At 43.3% G+C, this 16,424-nt stretch overlaps 1 protein-coding gene across 4 annotated transcripts in view; it reads right to left on the bottom strand.

Moving 5' to 3' along the window:
- The window catches only part of SEC24D (SEC24 homolog D, COPII coat complex component), a 101,741-nt gene extending 87,912 nt beyond the window's left edge, over window positions 1-13,829 (bottom strand). The window contains exons 1-4 of one of the 4 annotated variants that reach the window (XM_070259702.1): window positions 13,407-13,829; window positions 12,814-13,291; window positions 9,308-9,469; window positions 1,388-1,517 (exon numbers count right to left, since the gene is read on the bottom strand). In XM_070259702.1, coding sequence (XP_070115803.1) covers window positions 1,388-1,517; window positions 9,308-9,425 — 248 coding nt within the window. In that variant the 5' untranslated portion in view covers window positions 9,426-9,469; window positions 12,814-13,291; window positions 13,407-13,829. Of the gene's footprint in view, window positions 1-1,387; window positions 1,518-9,307; window positions 9,470-10,589; window positions 10,850-10,884; window positions 11,575-11,647; window positions 11,892-12,813; window positions 13,292-13,406 lie in introns of those variants that run through there. The other 3 variants (XM_023636640.2, XM_001503251.6, XM_070259703.1) reach the window with 3 other exon arrangements.
- Between the last annotated feature and the right edge of the window lie 2,595 nt (window positions 13,830-16,424).

Raw genomic sequence — 16,424 nt, 5'->3', positions numbered from 1 at the left:
TTTCTTCTGAATAAAAATCTGAGATGCTTGGCAGTTCACAACAATGAACTTTTCCAGATCTTCTTCCCTCTACTCTGGACTGAGAATTCCATTTGCTCATTTTACAGGTGAGGGAAATGAGGCCCAGAGGCCCAGGAACGTCACCAGCATCACACAGCTGGTTAATTGCTGGAACCAGAAGAGGCTTCTTGGTTCTCAGTCTGTCTGCTCTCCCCTTGAGCCCCACCACCACACCTGTGAGATTTGGGGCAGGGGGTCAGGTCCCCAAGCAGGCCTTTGACTTCTGGCTCCTTGCTCAAACCACAGTCACACATTGACCAAATTACTTAGATTCATCCTCTGTTGCCTACATTAGCCTTCACTCTGCATTTCACAGCTACCATTTCAATGGCAAATGTTATCACAACAAACAAGAGCCAGGATACATCGACCTCACAGATGCCCTGTGAGAGAATCAACTGGCTGATTTAAAAAGTTCCAGAGGGAGTTTTCCCACTCTTAGGGACTATAGGCTCCTTGAAAAAGCAACTAAATGGCTTTACCATTAGAGGGGTCCAGATTCACACTGGGAAGTTACTCCTCCCCCAACTACAACCCTGCAGCCTAACAACCAACCAGGGAAAGGAAGCTGGGGAACAAAGCCTCTGGGCACTCCTTGGAGAACCTCCCAAGTAAACACCGTCTACAGCCTGGCACTGGGATTCTCAGCAACACCTCCCAGGACAAGCAACAATGGGATCTCCAGCAGGGAAGGTATGATGCTGGCTTCTTCCCAGGGGACAGTGCCGAGTGGCTTGCAGGGCTCCAACTTTTCCCTTCCTTAATTTCTTATAAACACAAACCAAAGATCTATTTCCTGTGTCTTTTTTAACTATCATCTTGCCTCTTAAGAGTCTCTCACTGGCATCTGTGTGCCTTCCACATCAAATCTACAGTTTACCACTGGCCACAACCTCATATCATTTTTAAAATATTTTTATTAAGCACCTACTGGCATTGAGCCACTTCTGACTTCAGTTCTCTGAAGGATTCAAGAGAACAGGTGATTTAAAATTTTACTGAGGATCACAGGCCATAGACAATGGAAGGAATTAGAAATTAATACAAAATTCTAAAATAAGATGAATATAACCCAAAACTAAAATGTGTAGCATTGATAAGAGTAATTTTTTATGTTATTTTTTAACATCTGGTATTGGTTTTTTTTCTCACTCCTAACTTTTCTAAATCCTTTGTTTCCTGGGGCAGTTTTCTAGTAGATCCTTCCAAGGATGTGAGCGGTATCACGAGGTCAAACTGTCAATCAGTAAACACGCAAGTTTGGCAGAGACACGTGAGACATTTTTAGTAGAATCTACAAATGAAGGTTGGAAGCTACCCAGCTCACCTTTGGGGAGGATGACCTTGGGCATGAGCTCCATTCTGGCCAAACTGATGAGGTCCAGGAGGTGGAGGACCCTGAGGCATCATGCCCCCAGGAGCGGCAGCCCCCAAAGGCCCTGCTGGCTTCATCATACCTGCAACGGAAAGCCGAGAATTTAGAAGAGTATGAACGTGCAAGAGCGGATGCAGAGACATCAGGTGAAAATGTAGTCTAGGAGTGGGAGGCAGGGAAAAATGGGTGAGGACGAGTTCTCCTTTTTTTTTTCCTCCCCAAAGTCCCAGCACATGGTTGTATATCCTAGTTGTAAGTTCTTCAGGTTCTTCTATGTGGGATGCCGCCACATCATGGCTTGATAAGCAGTGTGTAGGTCCACGTCCAGGATCCAAACCAGTGAACCCCGGGCCACCAAAGTGGAGCACGCAAACTTAACCACTACACCACCAGGGGGGCCCCAGGGCCAGTTCCCTTTGAAACTTGTTTTAACGATCACAGGCCTATCAATGCCAGGCTCTGGCATAGTTATTTGACCATCATATGATAGGAGAGCACAAAAGAAAGGAAGCATTTTAACATGAAACAGAAACTAACACAGAAGAAGTCGCCTTTGCATTGGTGGAGGCACCTTGATGGAACACACCATCACACAAAGAATGCCAGAATACATGATGAAAAATGCCAGTTGGATATCAGAAAATAAATCTAGAAAAAAACCAGTATGAGGCATCATAAAGTGTCCTAACTCTAAGTATGATGAAAAAAAAAAAGACTTCTAAAAATGCCTTTATTTCAGTTATAGCATGAGGCAGGCAAATGGAGAGCAGCATCTGTTTCTCCAGCAAATCCAGAGCACAGCCCTCAGAGGTAATAATTTCTCCAGGATCCCCAGTAGTGGGGTGATAAACAACTGAGGGACCACTCAAGTCATCACACTCACTCATACAAAATACAGGATCACAGGCGATTACTAGATGCTCCTGGCAGTGACTGTGTGCTCACTGACAAGCAGTTCTCAGAGATCTTTAAAGATTTCTCCTTCGGATTGTTCTCAGACATTTTTCTCTTTTCTTCTAGAGAAATGGTGGTACAGGAGAAAGATCATTGAGCTAGAAAAATCACTGGAGTAGTTCCAGGTCCCACCCGGCCACTTACTAGCAGCTCAGTGGTGCTGGGCAAGAAGTTTATCTTTGAGGAGCTGTTTCCCTTCACTGCAAAAGGAAAGGCTTAGTGTAGATCCCCCATGACAACCCTTCCAGGCTTTTAAAATAAAAAGAAGAAAAAGTACATTTCTTCTATTTGCTCTCTCCATTCGCATCCTACTTATTTTTGCTCCAGCCCATTCAATTGACTTTTGACCCAACCCTCCTCCCGGGCACCGTCATCAGTGGACTCCTAGCTGCCTTCTGTGCACTGCTCCGTCTGACCTCATCACGGATTTCACACTCAACATCTCTTTTGTTCTTTTACTTTCTCTAGAAAGTTTATTCCCTCAGACAACAAGAGAATTGCGTGGAAGACCTGGCAGTGGCCCGTGACGAGTTTCTTATAGTGTCATCATAATATATTCGAGAGCATGCTTTCAAATGCTTGGGTAATCTAGAATGAAATATAACCAGTGAAGTGGCAGTTTTCATGAATAATAATATTGAAACTTTTATGAAAGTTTTCTTCTCTTAAAACAGGATTCCTTAAACTTAAGAAAATTTTTATATGAACTTTACAGTCACAGTTTTATTTAGCAAGTGTTCAGATACCAAGAACAAAAACAAGAAATATTATTCTCATAACACTACATTTTTCTATAAAGTTCTAAACCCCAAACCCAGCAAAGTTAGAAAAACATGAGACTTGCAGTGACACAGACTTCGGTTTGAATTCCTTCCCTACCATTTAAGAGCTGTGACCCTGACAGGATAGTTTGATCTTTTGAAACCTGGACTTTTAACACTGTGTCATGGCAATAACATCCCCTGTCTCCAAGGATTGTTCTGAGAATTACATGAAGCAATAGGTACGACAGCATCCAGAACAATGCCTGATATATAAAGGTAACTACTCAACAAATCTTAGTTTCCTCTCCTGGCCATATCCCCTGCCCTCCTTTTTTCAAGGATTTATATTCTAACAAGATATATACACCATAATCACATGCACACTTGCATTTTTTAAAACATTATTTGAACATTCATTTAAACATTATTTTAATTTGAACATTAATCTGTTCAAATTAAATTAATTGAACATTAATTTAAAACATTATTTTGAACAAAGTAGAAAATTCATAATACTAGTGCTAAAATAGTAACTACATGCATTACAAGATACCAAAGATATTCTCATTTCTTAAACAAGTAGGTAAACAATTTAGTCAACAACTCTCATATGTTTAGAGAATCAAAAAATAGTTCTCAGAGTTACTCATGTTTGGTTATTCGCATGGGTATGCACAACGCACGTTAATAAACTTCTGTTTGTAAAACAAAAACAAAAACTAAAAACAGTTCTCATATGCTCAAGCAGAACTGTTTTACACCAATCTTACTGAAATGCTCTTTTCTTTTATTTTTGGAAATCGGCTCTATGGTAATGATTTGAACTCATTCTCGTTCAGCCTACATTCATGCGCCTAAGAGCTCTCATGGCAGAGACAGACACGTAAACAAGCAGTTGGGGTGCCATGTGAGGAGCATCATGAGAGGCAGAGGGACTGCCTAGTTCTTCCTAGGGGAGTCAGGAAGAGTTCAAAGAGGAAGGACAGCTGGAGCTGACATGAAGGACAAGCAGGCGTTTTCTTAGTATAGAGACAGGATAGAAGATTCCAGCCAGAGAGCAAAGCTTGGGCAGATGTGAGAGAGCATGGCGTGACCACAGACTGGCAAAAGACTCGGCATAGAGAGATCGTAGGGGAAGATGGCTGGAGCTGAGGGTGTCCAGGTTGGTCGGGGTCAGACCATAAAGTCCTGTGTCATTTGGACTCTAGCCTCAGGGCAAAGGGACGATGCCAGTATCATTGCTATCTGCAAAGTCATAGTCTTCCCCTGGCCACATTACTAGCATTTTCAAAACTGATCAGAGGTAAAGAGAAATCAGGTTCTTTATACAGTAGTATGAGAATTTTAACAGGAAAGGAAAACTATACCATGAGAAAGAACTAACTATGCTTATACCACAAGAAAAATATCTAAAATCACAAACTGGTTTTTAACATAGTGGTAGATACCACAGACTAGCTTACCCAATACCAGTTCCAATTCCTTTCTGGCTTGCCTTTCCGTATGGTCCTGAGCTGGAAAGACAGGATCTCCATTTCTAGACTCCCTTACAAACTGGGTTGCCACGTGATCTAAATTCAGCAAAGCAACCTAGGAGAGACTCTGGCCAGGGGGCAGAGATGGTGGTCCTGGAGTAGAAAGGCAGTCGATGCTGATGGAATAGTCCTGCATGATACATGCGTTTCTATAGATGGCATAGTCCCAAGCCTGGTTCTCTAGCTCTCTAATAATATCTTAGCTTCCGGATACCCTTTAACAAATCCCTTTCCACTAGAGTGGTTTCCGTTATTAGCAAAAGAACCCTGACCAAAACAACATCACAAAAAAAGCATACTGTGAATTTGGCCCTGGATCTGACAAACTAAAACCAAAATTAAAAACCATTTGTGAAAAAAATATTAACCTAAAATAGACAAAGATAAGCTCCCTGTTTACGGGCAGAATCATAACGGCTATCATTCCCGAGGCACTGCAGTGGTGGTGGTGTGCCTATATAAGCTCGCTGTTTACTACGAGCCTCCCCACCCATCGCACTTACCCCAGTCTCCGGACATCAATAGTTCTTGCCTCTCAGCTTCCAGACCAGTGGTCCTCAACCAGGGGTGATCTTGCCCCTGAATGGACATTTGGCAATGTCTAGGACTTTGGGTCGCCACAGCTTGGGGGCAGAGGTGGCAGTGGGAGAGGGAGTAGTGGTGTCTAATGGGTAGAGGCCAAAGATGCTGCTAAATGTCCTATAATGCACAGCACAGCCTCCCACAGCAAAGAATTAGCTGGCCCCAAATGTCAGCAATGCTGAGGATGAGAAACCCTGCTCCAGAGAGCAGTGTGCCCAGCTCTGATTCCTCCTCCGCACTTTCTAAAGTGGAGTGTAACTCCTAAAATATGTATGGGACCACGACCCTTCCCAGGTGAAAACGCTTCAATGGCACCCTACTGCCCTTAAAATAAAGTCTAAATAAAGTCACAAGATGGCCCCACTTTCCACTCCAGGCACACCTCTCACTGCTGGCACTCTACACCCCAGCCATGCTCAACCTTTTGCAGGTCCTCGGAAGTCACATCTCCCCACCACATTCCCCAGCAAGGTGCCTCCATCCCTGGCTGACTCTGGCGCATCTTTCAACTCATTCCCTCCAGAAAGATTCCCTTCACCCACAAGTCTTGGTTAGGTGTCCCCACCGGGTGCTTCCATACCACCCTCCACTCCCTTGATGACAGTGCTCCCCTGAATTGTAATTGTCCATTTACTTAATGTACATCCCACTAGATAAGTAAGTACTCTCAGGATCAAGATTAAGTTTATTTTATTCATTGTGATATCTCTACTAGTATTCTGCTCACTCAATAAATCTGTTACTATATAGCACTAGGATTACAAAAACACAAGTAAGAGGCACAAAGGGACATACGGTATGTGAGAAATACAAGCAAGAGTTAGCACTGGCCAGATCTGTGGTAGAAGACATCCTTCAAGGAACCACAACGAGGCTACCTGTCTGTCAGAAAACCAACAAGATGCCACCAGAAGACTAGAAAAGAAGGCACATGATGATTGAAGATGAAGACATCTAAGGCTACTCAGCACTGAGAAATAAAGGCTAAGGTAATTTAGTGACAGCCTTAAATAATTAAACAAAACACCATAATTTACAGAAAGGTAGAGTTACACAGAGGCTGACAGCCTGGTATCCATCTCAGAAGGAAATAAGGAGAAACAGGTTTAATTTAAAGCATGAAGGATTTAATCTAACAAAGACAGTTTTTTAAAAATATTTGGTAAACACCAGAGTGTTTCGCTGATGAATGCCACGGCTTGTCATTCACTGGTTTGTTGAATAAACATCTCATGAGGGCCTCCTCTGCTCCAGGGACATCTATTATAACACAGTGTACTAAATGGTAGAGAGGCCTGCGCAGGTGTTATAAGAACACAAAAGGAGAAGAACATTTATAAATAAGCTTGAGGAAGAATCGTGGTCAGAAATGCCTGCAAGCACAACACTCGAACTGAGTCTGAAGGACGAGCCTGAGGACAAACCCTGCTGGGAGGACAACATGGAGGCACGGAGGCTTTCTGGTGGCATGGAGGACGAATCAGGGCACAAGCACAAACTAGCCCCCAAATAACTAATAGCTCAGCATCACTGGAGTAACATTGCGGGAATGCGGCACATGAGCTGAGAAAAAGAAAATAGGCAAACTAATGAAGGCCTAAGGAGCTTCAAACACAATCAGGGGCAATGGGAAACCATAAAAGGTTTTAAGCAAAAGAAAGTCAAAATTAGATTTGCATGCTATAAAAATCCCTCCAGCACAGGACTGGATTGTTTGTAGCAAGGCAGTGCTGGAGAGAGGGATAATGGTTAAGAGACCATTTTAGTAATCCAAGAGAGATGGATGGTTTGAACTATAAGAGTGACAGGGGGACAGAAAGGAGGAAGCGGGTAGGAAAGAGGTTTATGATTATCCAAACGAATTAGGGAGACCAACTGGATTGAAGAAGGTAAAAGGGAGAGATTTTTTACATAATGAAAGTTTCCAATTTGCCTAAATGAATGAGTGAGATATGGAATACCAGAAAAAATACTGAATTGTCTTGGACAAGATAAGTTTGACGTACCTATGTAAACAGGTGAGCAACGGAAAATATGGGTCTGGAGTTAGGACAGACATCTGGGCTGCAGCAATAGATCTGAGACTAGCACTTCATATGGGAATGACACAGCTTAGGGAAAAATCTATGGAGTGAGAGGAGAAGAATAAGGATAGAACAAAGAAAGAGAAACAGCAATGCTTAAGGGTCTCATAGAAGAAGGGGAGCTCCTTAGAAAAAGATCTCCAGAAAGCCACCAAGAAAAATAGCAAAAGGATAGTGTCATTGAAATCAAAGGAGAAGAGAGTTTTTACAAACAAGAGTGGTAAACAATGTGAAATTCAAAGAGGACAGGACAGTGTCTACTGCTTTCGGTAAAAGGAGGCCACCGATGACCCTGGTGGGAGAAGGGAGAGGGTGATGGGGCCCAAGCTTGGAGTGGAGACTGTACTGAACAATGGAGGGACAAGAGGGGCAAGGATGGAGAGCCAGGAGTGAAGTAAGTGCTTGTTTGAGAAGATGACTGTGAAGAGAGGAAGGAACGGGCAATAACACTGAGAGTTACACTCAGGTCTTTATTGGAACTTGTTTGTTTGTTTTCTTGGGACTTCTGGGTATGAATCCTGTCTAAGCCATTAGCTCGTGATGCAGTCATAGTATATGACTGGGTAAGTCATAGTATACCAGACCTTCAGTGTTCTTAGCGATAAAATCAGGGCTAACAATCTGATGCATACCACTATATAAGGATTAAACAAGATAACACACGTAAAGCTTTTAGGACCAGTTTTTAACATATGGTAAGCACTCAAAAAAGAATAATTTATAATTATTATTGTATATAAATGCTGAGAGTGAATGGACCACGAGATAGAGATAAACTGGAGAAAGATGAGTTAATGGTTCCTATAGAATCCAGAAAGGCAAGATGCAAATGTTACAGGGAGGATGGGTCCTGGGAAAAAGGAGGTTTTTAAAAATTAGGGGCAGACTAAATCATAAGGGTGGCTTTCCACAGGAAATTCACAGTCTCAGAGCATCTTCTGCAGCAAACTGTGTGTGGCTGCTCCCATTAAGCCTCCCACACAGTGCTTTCCTCACCTGTGCTGTCTCTGTGCTCCATACGTACATCCACCACAGCCTGGATCCCCCATGTCTGAATGAGCCCTAGGGAGCCCCAAGAGATACTCACTCATATACACAGCCCACGCTGGAGCTGAATTCCTCAGCATCCTCTCAGAAGCCCCAAGAACTGTCTTACACGAATACTTTCAGGGAATTTGGGATCATCACATCTGAAACAAGCTAGTATTAGCCTCACCTCTGACCCTGAAACTTGGTCTCTTAGAGCAGCCCCTTGATAAAGGGAGGTGGCCTCCTGGTGTCAAGTACCACCAGAGCTATACTTGTCCCACTCCATTCTCCTTTTATTCCCACCTCTGCCCTAAAAGCCAAGATTCCTTGCTGGGTACCTTATTTGAAAGCAACCAATATCGTTCAATAACGATTTTAAGGCAAGGCCAAGTTTTTTTTGTCATTATTATCGTTGAATAAACTTTAGTGTGCAAATCTAATATTTTTTCAATATCAAAATTGATTTTATGATTGCAAAAACCACTTTAGTGTGTGTGTGTATCTATGTGTATATACATATTTAGTATATATTTAGTACATAACATATATATATTTACTGTATAATATATACTTAGTATATATAGTATATATATTTATATATATATAAATTTTTTTATTGGATGTTTACAATAACCTTACACCACTGATTAATAGCAAGAGCAAGTCTAACAGTAAAAATAAAACACTCAGGAAACCTCTTTGTTTTAATCTATATTTAAAAACCAAATTCGTTGTAATCCATGCAGTAATCAAACCAATGATGAAGGCTTCTTCTTTGGGAGCCTTTTCTAAATGATCCTATAATCTCAAGCCATTGGATCATATAATGACCACTCAACACTCCCAAGCTGCTTTTTCAGAACATCTTATGTCTCTAAGCCTTAGAAGTCAATAATCACATAAAGTCAAAATAACGCACTTTACCTGGTGGAGGAGCTGCATGAGATGGGTCTCCATAGTGTCCATAATTCGGTGGAGAGAGGCCTATTCCAGGCTGGGATTGAGAATAGGGGGGTGTGGCCACATAACCCTGTTGACTCATTATGAAAATATCATTCCAAGGGATGGTTCTACAAAGGGATGGTTCTGCAACAGAAGAAAAAAAATGTCAACAAAAGGTTTGAGTCACTTAATGCTATTAAAAATATAAACACTGTTAATAAATGTTTACGACGGTTTGAGGAAAGGTACAATTATCAGGTACATGAGACATCGTCATATTATACAATATATCAAATCATTATCCCTCAAAAGGCTCTTAACTATAGCTCTATGGAACTCAGTAACTCACTTCCACATAGTCCTGGGCAAATTCTCAGGCATGAAATCTGAGTAACAATTGCCAATCATTTTTTCCTTGGAAGATGGAAATGTTTCACAGATTGTCTCTTATAAGTGTATCTACTATTTCTGTGCCTTTGGTTTCCACGGCCCCATTTCAGCACAGAGCATGCCACTGGCGATAGGCACGTGTCATTCAATTGACTGACTAGCAGAACTGGCAGGAGTCTGCAATCAAATGTCTTATGACTTGTGTCATTTTAGTGCTATCCTAATTAATCATTATAATCAGGCAGTTAGGACAAAGAAAAATCAGTAGTCCAACAAATACAACAGAAGATAAAGAAGTTGATAATGGACTTATTTTATGAGTGATAAATTGACCAAGCCAGGTGGCATTGAGAGTTGTGTTTCTCAAAGATGACAGACTTTCTGTCTGATTTAAATATCACACCTCTAAGAACATAGGCACATATATTTAAGGAACTAGAAAAGAAGTGCGATTTCAGGTGTTTAGACACACACACACTCACAAAGACAACAGATGCATCTTGAATCTACTCAGAAGCTAAACATCAATTTGTTTTAATCTTTCCATTTTTTTTCCAGGTTTCACAAAATAACAAACATTTCACAGAACAGACTATTCTCAAAAAATTTTTATAACAGAAAAAGCTCTGAATCCTCAGAAGAGAAGCAGGATTTCACTCCAAATCTGCCAATACTTAGCTGTGTGGCATGGAACAAGCTGTCTTCAGTCCTCTCTGGGCCTCAGTTTCCCCTAACAAAATGAAGCCTCTAAAAGCCTTTCTGGATATAAAACACGGATTCTACAGTTTCTCCTCAGTTTCTTCACCCAGCGTAGGAATATCCTTCCTTTTCTTATTTTATGGTGCTATCTTTTAAGGTAAAAGATCAATGATACCCGCTGAGATGTGAAATAGATAGACTCAGGAAGCAGCATTCTCCATTTGGTTTCATTTTCACATTAAACTATACGTTTCCAAAATTAAAGCAACCAAGGAAAAATGTTATAAAATCACTTTCTTCTCCGTGGAAGGGGAGTACTAACGAGAGGAGAGAGTGGCAGAGGCCTGCCGGTCCACCTTGTTCCTGACAACGCTTTTCCCTCCTCCCACTTCGCAGAGAGAGACGTGGCAGCCCGAGCTTTGGTCAAGCTCATCTAAACAAGCGCATTTAGGAAGTCAGCAGGAACACACCTACGTAGCAGCCTGTTGCTGAGTGACAGAGAGGGAAGGCAGGGATGTTCACTCCGAAGAGCAGGAAGCAGCCGGGTCTTTCTTAACCGGTCCTGGGAGGAATTTGCTTCCTCATGCAACCCAGCCTGCCACGTCAAACTTCCTCACACAGAGCACCAAGTTACAGAAACCTGAGTCAGCTGCGAGCGGCGACATGGCAAGAAGCCACTTGGCACGAGCAGGCCTAGGATCAAAATCTGGGGAGCTCCAATCCCAGAACCACCCCCAGCCCACTGTCGCTCGACAACTCTAGGCCAGGTGCACCTCGCAACCCGGACGAAGGGCAGATGTGGACAAATCAGGTTCGCAGTCAGGATGTCCCGGAGCCTGAAGATACAGTTGCCATTTTTACTATGGATATTTCTAACATTCCCTTCCTCCAAAAAAAGAGGAAATTAAGTTGATACGGAAACGAGAAAACCGCTGGCAGTGGCGGGGGAATACTGTGGCTACTGAGGACCCTATTCAGGCAGTTCCAGCATCCCAAGACACAAAGATGGGGCGGGTAAAAAATGCCCACGCCCACCCCCCAATCCGCCCCCCATTATTAAACTGCACGAAAGGGCTAAAGCAGCAAAGGATGAGGTCTCCTCCGTTGCCCCTGCCACAGGTGAGCATCCAGCCCCTCGCCACCCCCATCGCAGGCCGGGCACCGCACCCGCTCCAGCGGCGCCTGGGGAGGGGGCCGTCCCGCCCGAGCGCAGCCAGGCTGGGCGGGCATTACCTGCTCGGCTCCGCACGCCGCCGGGCTTCCGAGAGCCTGCGCTCTGCTCCTGGCGCCGGTTGCCCCCAGTGACCCGGCTCCCGCTGCGGCCGCCGCTCCCGCGCCTCGCCCGGCCCGGCGTCCCCACAGGCTGCTCTCGCGCCCCGAGTTGCAGCCGGGCTGGGAACTGCCACGTCAAACCCTCTCCCTGCCGCGCGCCCCCGGCGCCGGCTCCGACCGCCGGCCGCGCACCCGCCGGCGCACGCGCACAGACGGCGGCTGCGGGGGCGGGCCCGGGGCGGGGCCGGCGCGCTGCCGCTCACCCTCCCATCTTTCTCTTTACGCCCTTTCCTGCGTGGTTTTTTATTTTGTTTGTTTGTTTTTTCCCCTCCAGCGGGTCAAAGATTGTAACGCAGTTGCTAAATCGCAGCCACATTGTCACTGTGGAGCCCGTAGGAAGGAGGGAGTGCGTACTGAGAGTTCATTCATTCTTTCATGCAACAGGTTGCAGGTTCACCTATCCATTCATCACATATTACTTGAGTAACTACGACATTCTAGGTACTGCACTGCCGGAACAGGAAGGTGCACCATTCCGGACCTCGAGGAGTCACAGTTTAAAGGCAAATCTGGCGCGTGTGCATGGACAATCTGATGACGTGCTCGTGCCCCGCGCTCAGAGGAAGGAACGCCCCCGGCAGCCTGGCAACGTGTAACACAGGGAGGAAAAGCTGTTTCAACCGAAAAGTATGTGGGAAGAGGTGTCTGCATGGACGCTGGGATGGCTCCTCCAACGAGTGTCCACATATTCGTTGTCTGTGAAATAGGATGGCTGGATCCCACCCCAAAACAGGGATCACTAACTAAATGTCTAAGCATCCAGCACTTAGCTCACAGTACTGTGAGAAGGAACTGAGAAAGACAGCAACCTACGTGAGACCTGGAACTTGACTTCTCTATCTAGCCTTAAAAATCAGCACCATCTGCCTGGTTTCTCACACTCCCACTGCTAAATAGAAAGGCCTTCAACGAGCCGTAGTTTGGTATAGCTACCGCTTTGCTCAAACTTACAAAAGTAAAGCCAAATCAGCGTTTTGTTTCCAAAATATACTTTCTTCGGGGCTACAAGAAAATAAAAGCTACTTGACAAATTCCTTTACTGATGAAATATCTAGGTTAAAACTTACGTGTCGATGAGGCTCCTGCTGAAACGCTGCTTGAGTGTTGCAGGCGTTTTAAGTTGTTTGAGCGTGGTGAAGACGAGTGGTGCCTCTCCTCACTCTCCCTTTATAAGATTTTAAGGTGTGACGCCCTGCATCTGTGCAGCTTCAGTACTGGTCAGGTTTAAAAATCCACAACGGTTTAAATTGGTTTCTTCTGTTCTCAATATGATGAAAATGTTTGATGGAGTTTAGGAAATTTTGGCCAGTGTTGAAGCAGTACAGCTTGCAAGAGGAGCAAAAAAAAAGTTGTATCACAGCTATGTCACAGTGTAGGAGAGAGGAGAGTCACTTGGAAATAGGAACACCATGTGATGACCTGGTTGGCTTGTTGTCCTGCGAAACAACTAGATTTGAACTTGTAAATTCCTTCCACGCCTTCCTCAGGGGCTCCAGGACCACTTGTGGTTTCAGTTCTAAGTTTTGAATTCCTAAATGTGCAAAGCTGGAAGAGATTTCAGAGATATGGATATTCAACTCAATATTCAGTGAGCACTGAATTCAATCCAGTCATTTTACAGATTAGTAAAACTGAGGTTTAGAAAATGAGAATGACTTACTAGTTTTAGAGATTCTGATCCTAGCTCCAAAGCTCTTTCACCTCATAGTTTTTTCCTCTTTGATCCTTGATTTGCCATTCTCTGTTAGCTGATTCTGCCTTTTCCTCCTGTGATGGCCTTATATTTCAAGCTTTCACATAACTAAAATATTAATTGACCACACAGTTCCAAGAGAGATTGGAGTTACTAATCACAAGTCTCTTTTTCTTATAAAGTGGACTTTTGGTTTCAGTCCTGCTTCCCTTTTCATGGCCCCAAGTGTACACCCCTTCAGTGACTAACTTAAGTTAATAAGTGACCTTATTCCTGTGGTTGGGTCACTGGCCTGCGCCAGACTCAAGGTCAGCCTAGATTCCCAGTCTTCCTTGGTCAGACCTGCCTTGCTGCTGCCTCAGCTCAGCCTCTGATGTTCCACAGGTAATTAACTTGTTCCCTCCAGTAACCATATCCTCATCGAAATGTGAGGTCATGGGGAATGTCCATGTGCTGGGGTTCAGTGTTCTTTCAGGTCTTTCTGTTCTAACTTTAAAAAGAAAAGAAAGCAGAGTCAATTCTGTAAAAGACTATATAGAAAGAGATGGCAATTCCTGACAGTACTCAGGGTTCTTTGGAAAGTCAGAGCTCTGATGCTCTAAGCATTATGTAACTTCAGTTTGGAGGTTTCTGATTCCAAAGCTACAGTTTGAAGAAGCTGTATATTTTAAAAAATTGAAATGGCCGGGACCTAAATGATGTTAAATACTTGGAAGCACAGTAAATAAGGCCAAGCTAAGTGGGGTTGGGGTGAGAGATACATGGTAGACTAAGTTGAGTGCAACCAACAACAGTGACAGTAGAGTTCAAGTGGTCACCAGGCCCAACACCAGGGCGTTTCTAGAATTACTTTTTTTCTTTTTTTTTTAATAACAGCTTTTTTGAGATAATTGACAATTCACCCATTTAAAGTGTACCATCCAATGGTTTTTAGTATATTCACAGAGTTCTACAGCCATCACCACAATCAATTTTAGAACATTTTCATCCCTCCCCAAAAACCCTACCCTTCAGTATTCACTCCTCTTTGCCCCCACCCTACCCTCCCAACCTACAGCCCCAGGCGAGCACTGATCTACCTTCTGTCTGCATAGGTGTTCCTATTCTGGACATTTCATATAAATGGAATCATGTAGTATGTGGCCCTTTGTGACCATCCTTTCCCTTAGCATAGTATTTTCAAGATTCATCCCTGTTGTACTACGTATCAGTACTTCTCCTTTTCATTGTCAAATGATATTCCATTGTAGGCATATAGCACATTTTATTTAGCCATTCATCAGTTGATGGGCATTTAAGTTGCTCCCCACTTTTGGATGATGAATAATGCTGCTGTGAACATTCATGCACAAGTTTTTGCTTGGATATATATTTTCATTTCTCTTAGGAACCCCAAATAAACGATGTACTTTCAAAAACAAAACAAAAAACACCCCAGACAGTCTGGCTCCAAAGGCTGTGCTCTTAGCAACTATGCAACATTGTCATTCTGTAATTTTTAAAATAAAATATGCAGTGCCATTTTTAAAATAAGATATGCAGTGCCATTCCCCTAAAAAAAGAAAATAAAGGGGCTGGCCCCGTGGCCGAGTGGTTAAGTTCGCGCGCTCTGCTGCAGGCGGCCCAGTGTTTCGTCGGTTCGAATCCTGGGCGCGGACATGGCACTGCTCATCAGACCACGCTGAGGCAGCGTCCCACATGCCACAACTAGAAGAACCCACAACGAAGAATACACAACTATGTACCGGGGGGCTTTGGGGAGAAAAAGGGAAAAATAAAATCTTTAAAAAAAAAAAAGAAAAGAAAAGAAAAAACTAATTAAAATAGAAACCTGTGGTGAGAATTATCAAGAAAAAAAGGCATAAATAGAAATATTAAGAATAAGAAAATCTGACTTCATTACAGATACTAAGACAATAAAAGGTAAAAGAAAATTATGAATAACTTTATGCCAATAAACTCTAAAACTTTAGATAAAATTGTCAAATTCCGAGGGAAAAAAAATGTAATTTACCAAAGCTGATTCAAGAAGAAATAGAAAAAAAAAGTTAAACATACTGTTACCAAATGACCGTGCAATTACACTGCTAGGTAGAATTACCTTTAGAATAGCTTGAATATCTTGCTGAGAATACTGCATCACTTATGGCTTTGGCCATAGTGGGCAGTGTGACATCCCACTGCCAAGTCGGATTGACTCAGGTTTTAATCCTGACACTGTCACTCGCTACTAGCTATGCAAGTTTTATTTATTTAACAAGTACTTCTTAAGCACCTACTCTAAACTGGATACTGTACTAAGCACTGTGGATACGAAGTCAGATGAGACACTCTTCTGGCAGTTAAAAGTTCATGGAATAGTGCAGAAATCGGCAAACTACAAAATCTGCCCCCCCCCCCCCCGCCTGTTTTTGTACAGCCTGCGAGCTAAGAATGGGTTTTATATTTTTAAATGGCTGAAAAAACACAAAGGAAGAATAATATTTTGTGACACATGAAAATGATATGAAATTCAAATTTCAGTATCCATAAATAAACTTTTATTGAAACACAGCCATGCTTTTCATTAACAATCTCCCTGTGGTTGCTTTTGCACTACAACAGCACATTTGAGTGATTGTGACAGACACTATAAGACCCACAAAACCTAAAATATATCCTACCTGGCCCTTTACAGAGAAAGCTTACCCACCCCTGATCTGGTGGAACCTACAATTACAGTACAGTGGATTGGTGTTCTATGAGGGGACACCAGTTGCCGTAAGAAAATGTAAGAAGGCACACTAAACTCTGACTTGGACAGTGAGAGAGATCTCCCTGTGGAGCTGGCACCCGAGCCAAGGCCCTGAGGACAGGAATAAGTTAGGCAACAAAAGGAGTGAGGGCAGCAGGTCTGGCAGGAGCAGGTCAAGGAAGACGAGGAACATCGGCGTTCAGAGGAGCGAGTAGTCCAGAGCACCTCCAGCGTGGGGTTCTGGAAGAGTG

The sequence above is a fragment of the Equus caballus genome, chromosome 2, assembly GCF_041296265.1.
Source record: "Equus caballus isolate H_3958 breed thoroughbred chromosome 2, TB-T2T, whole genome shotgun sequence".
Classification (NCBI taxonomy): Eukaryota; Metazoa; Chordata; class Mammalia; order Perissodactyla; family Equidae; genus Equus; species Equus caballus.
This window is presented reverse-complemented; position numbering and strand designations above follow the sequence as displayed.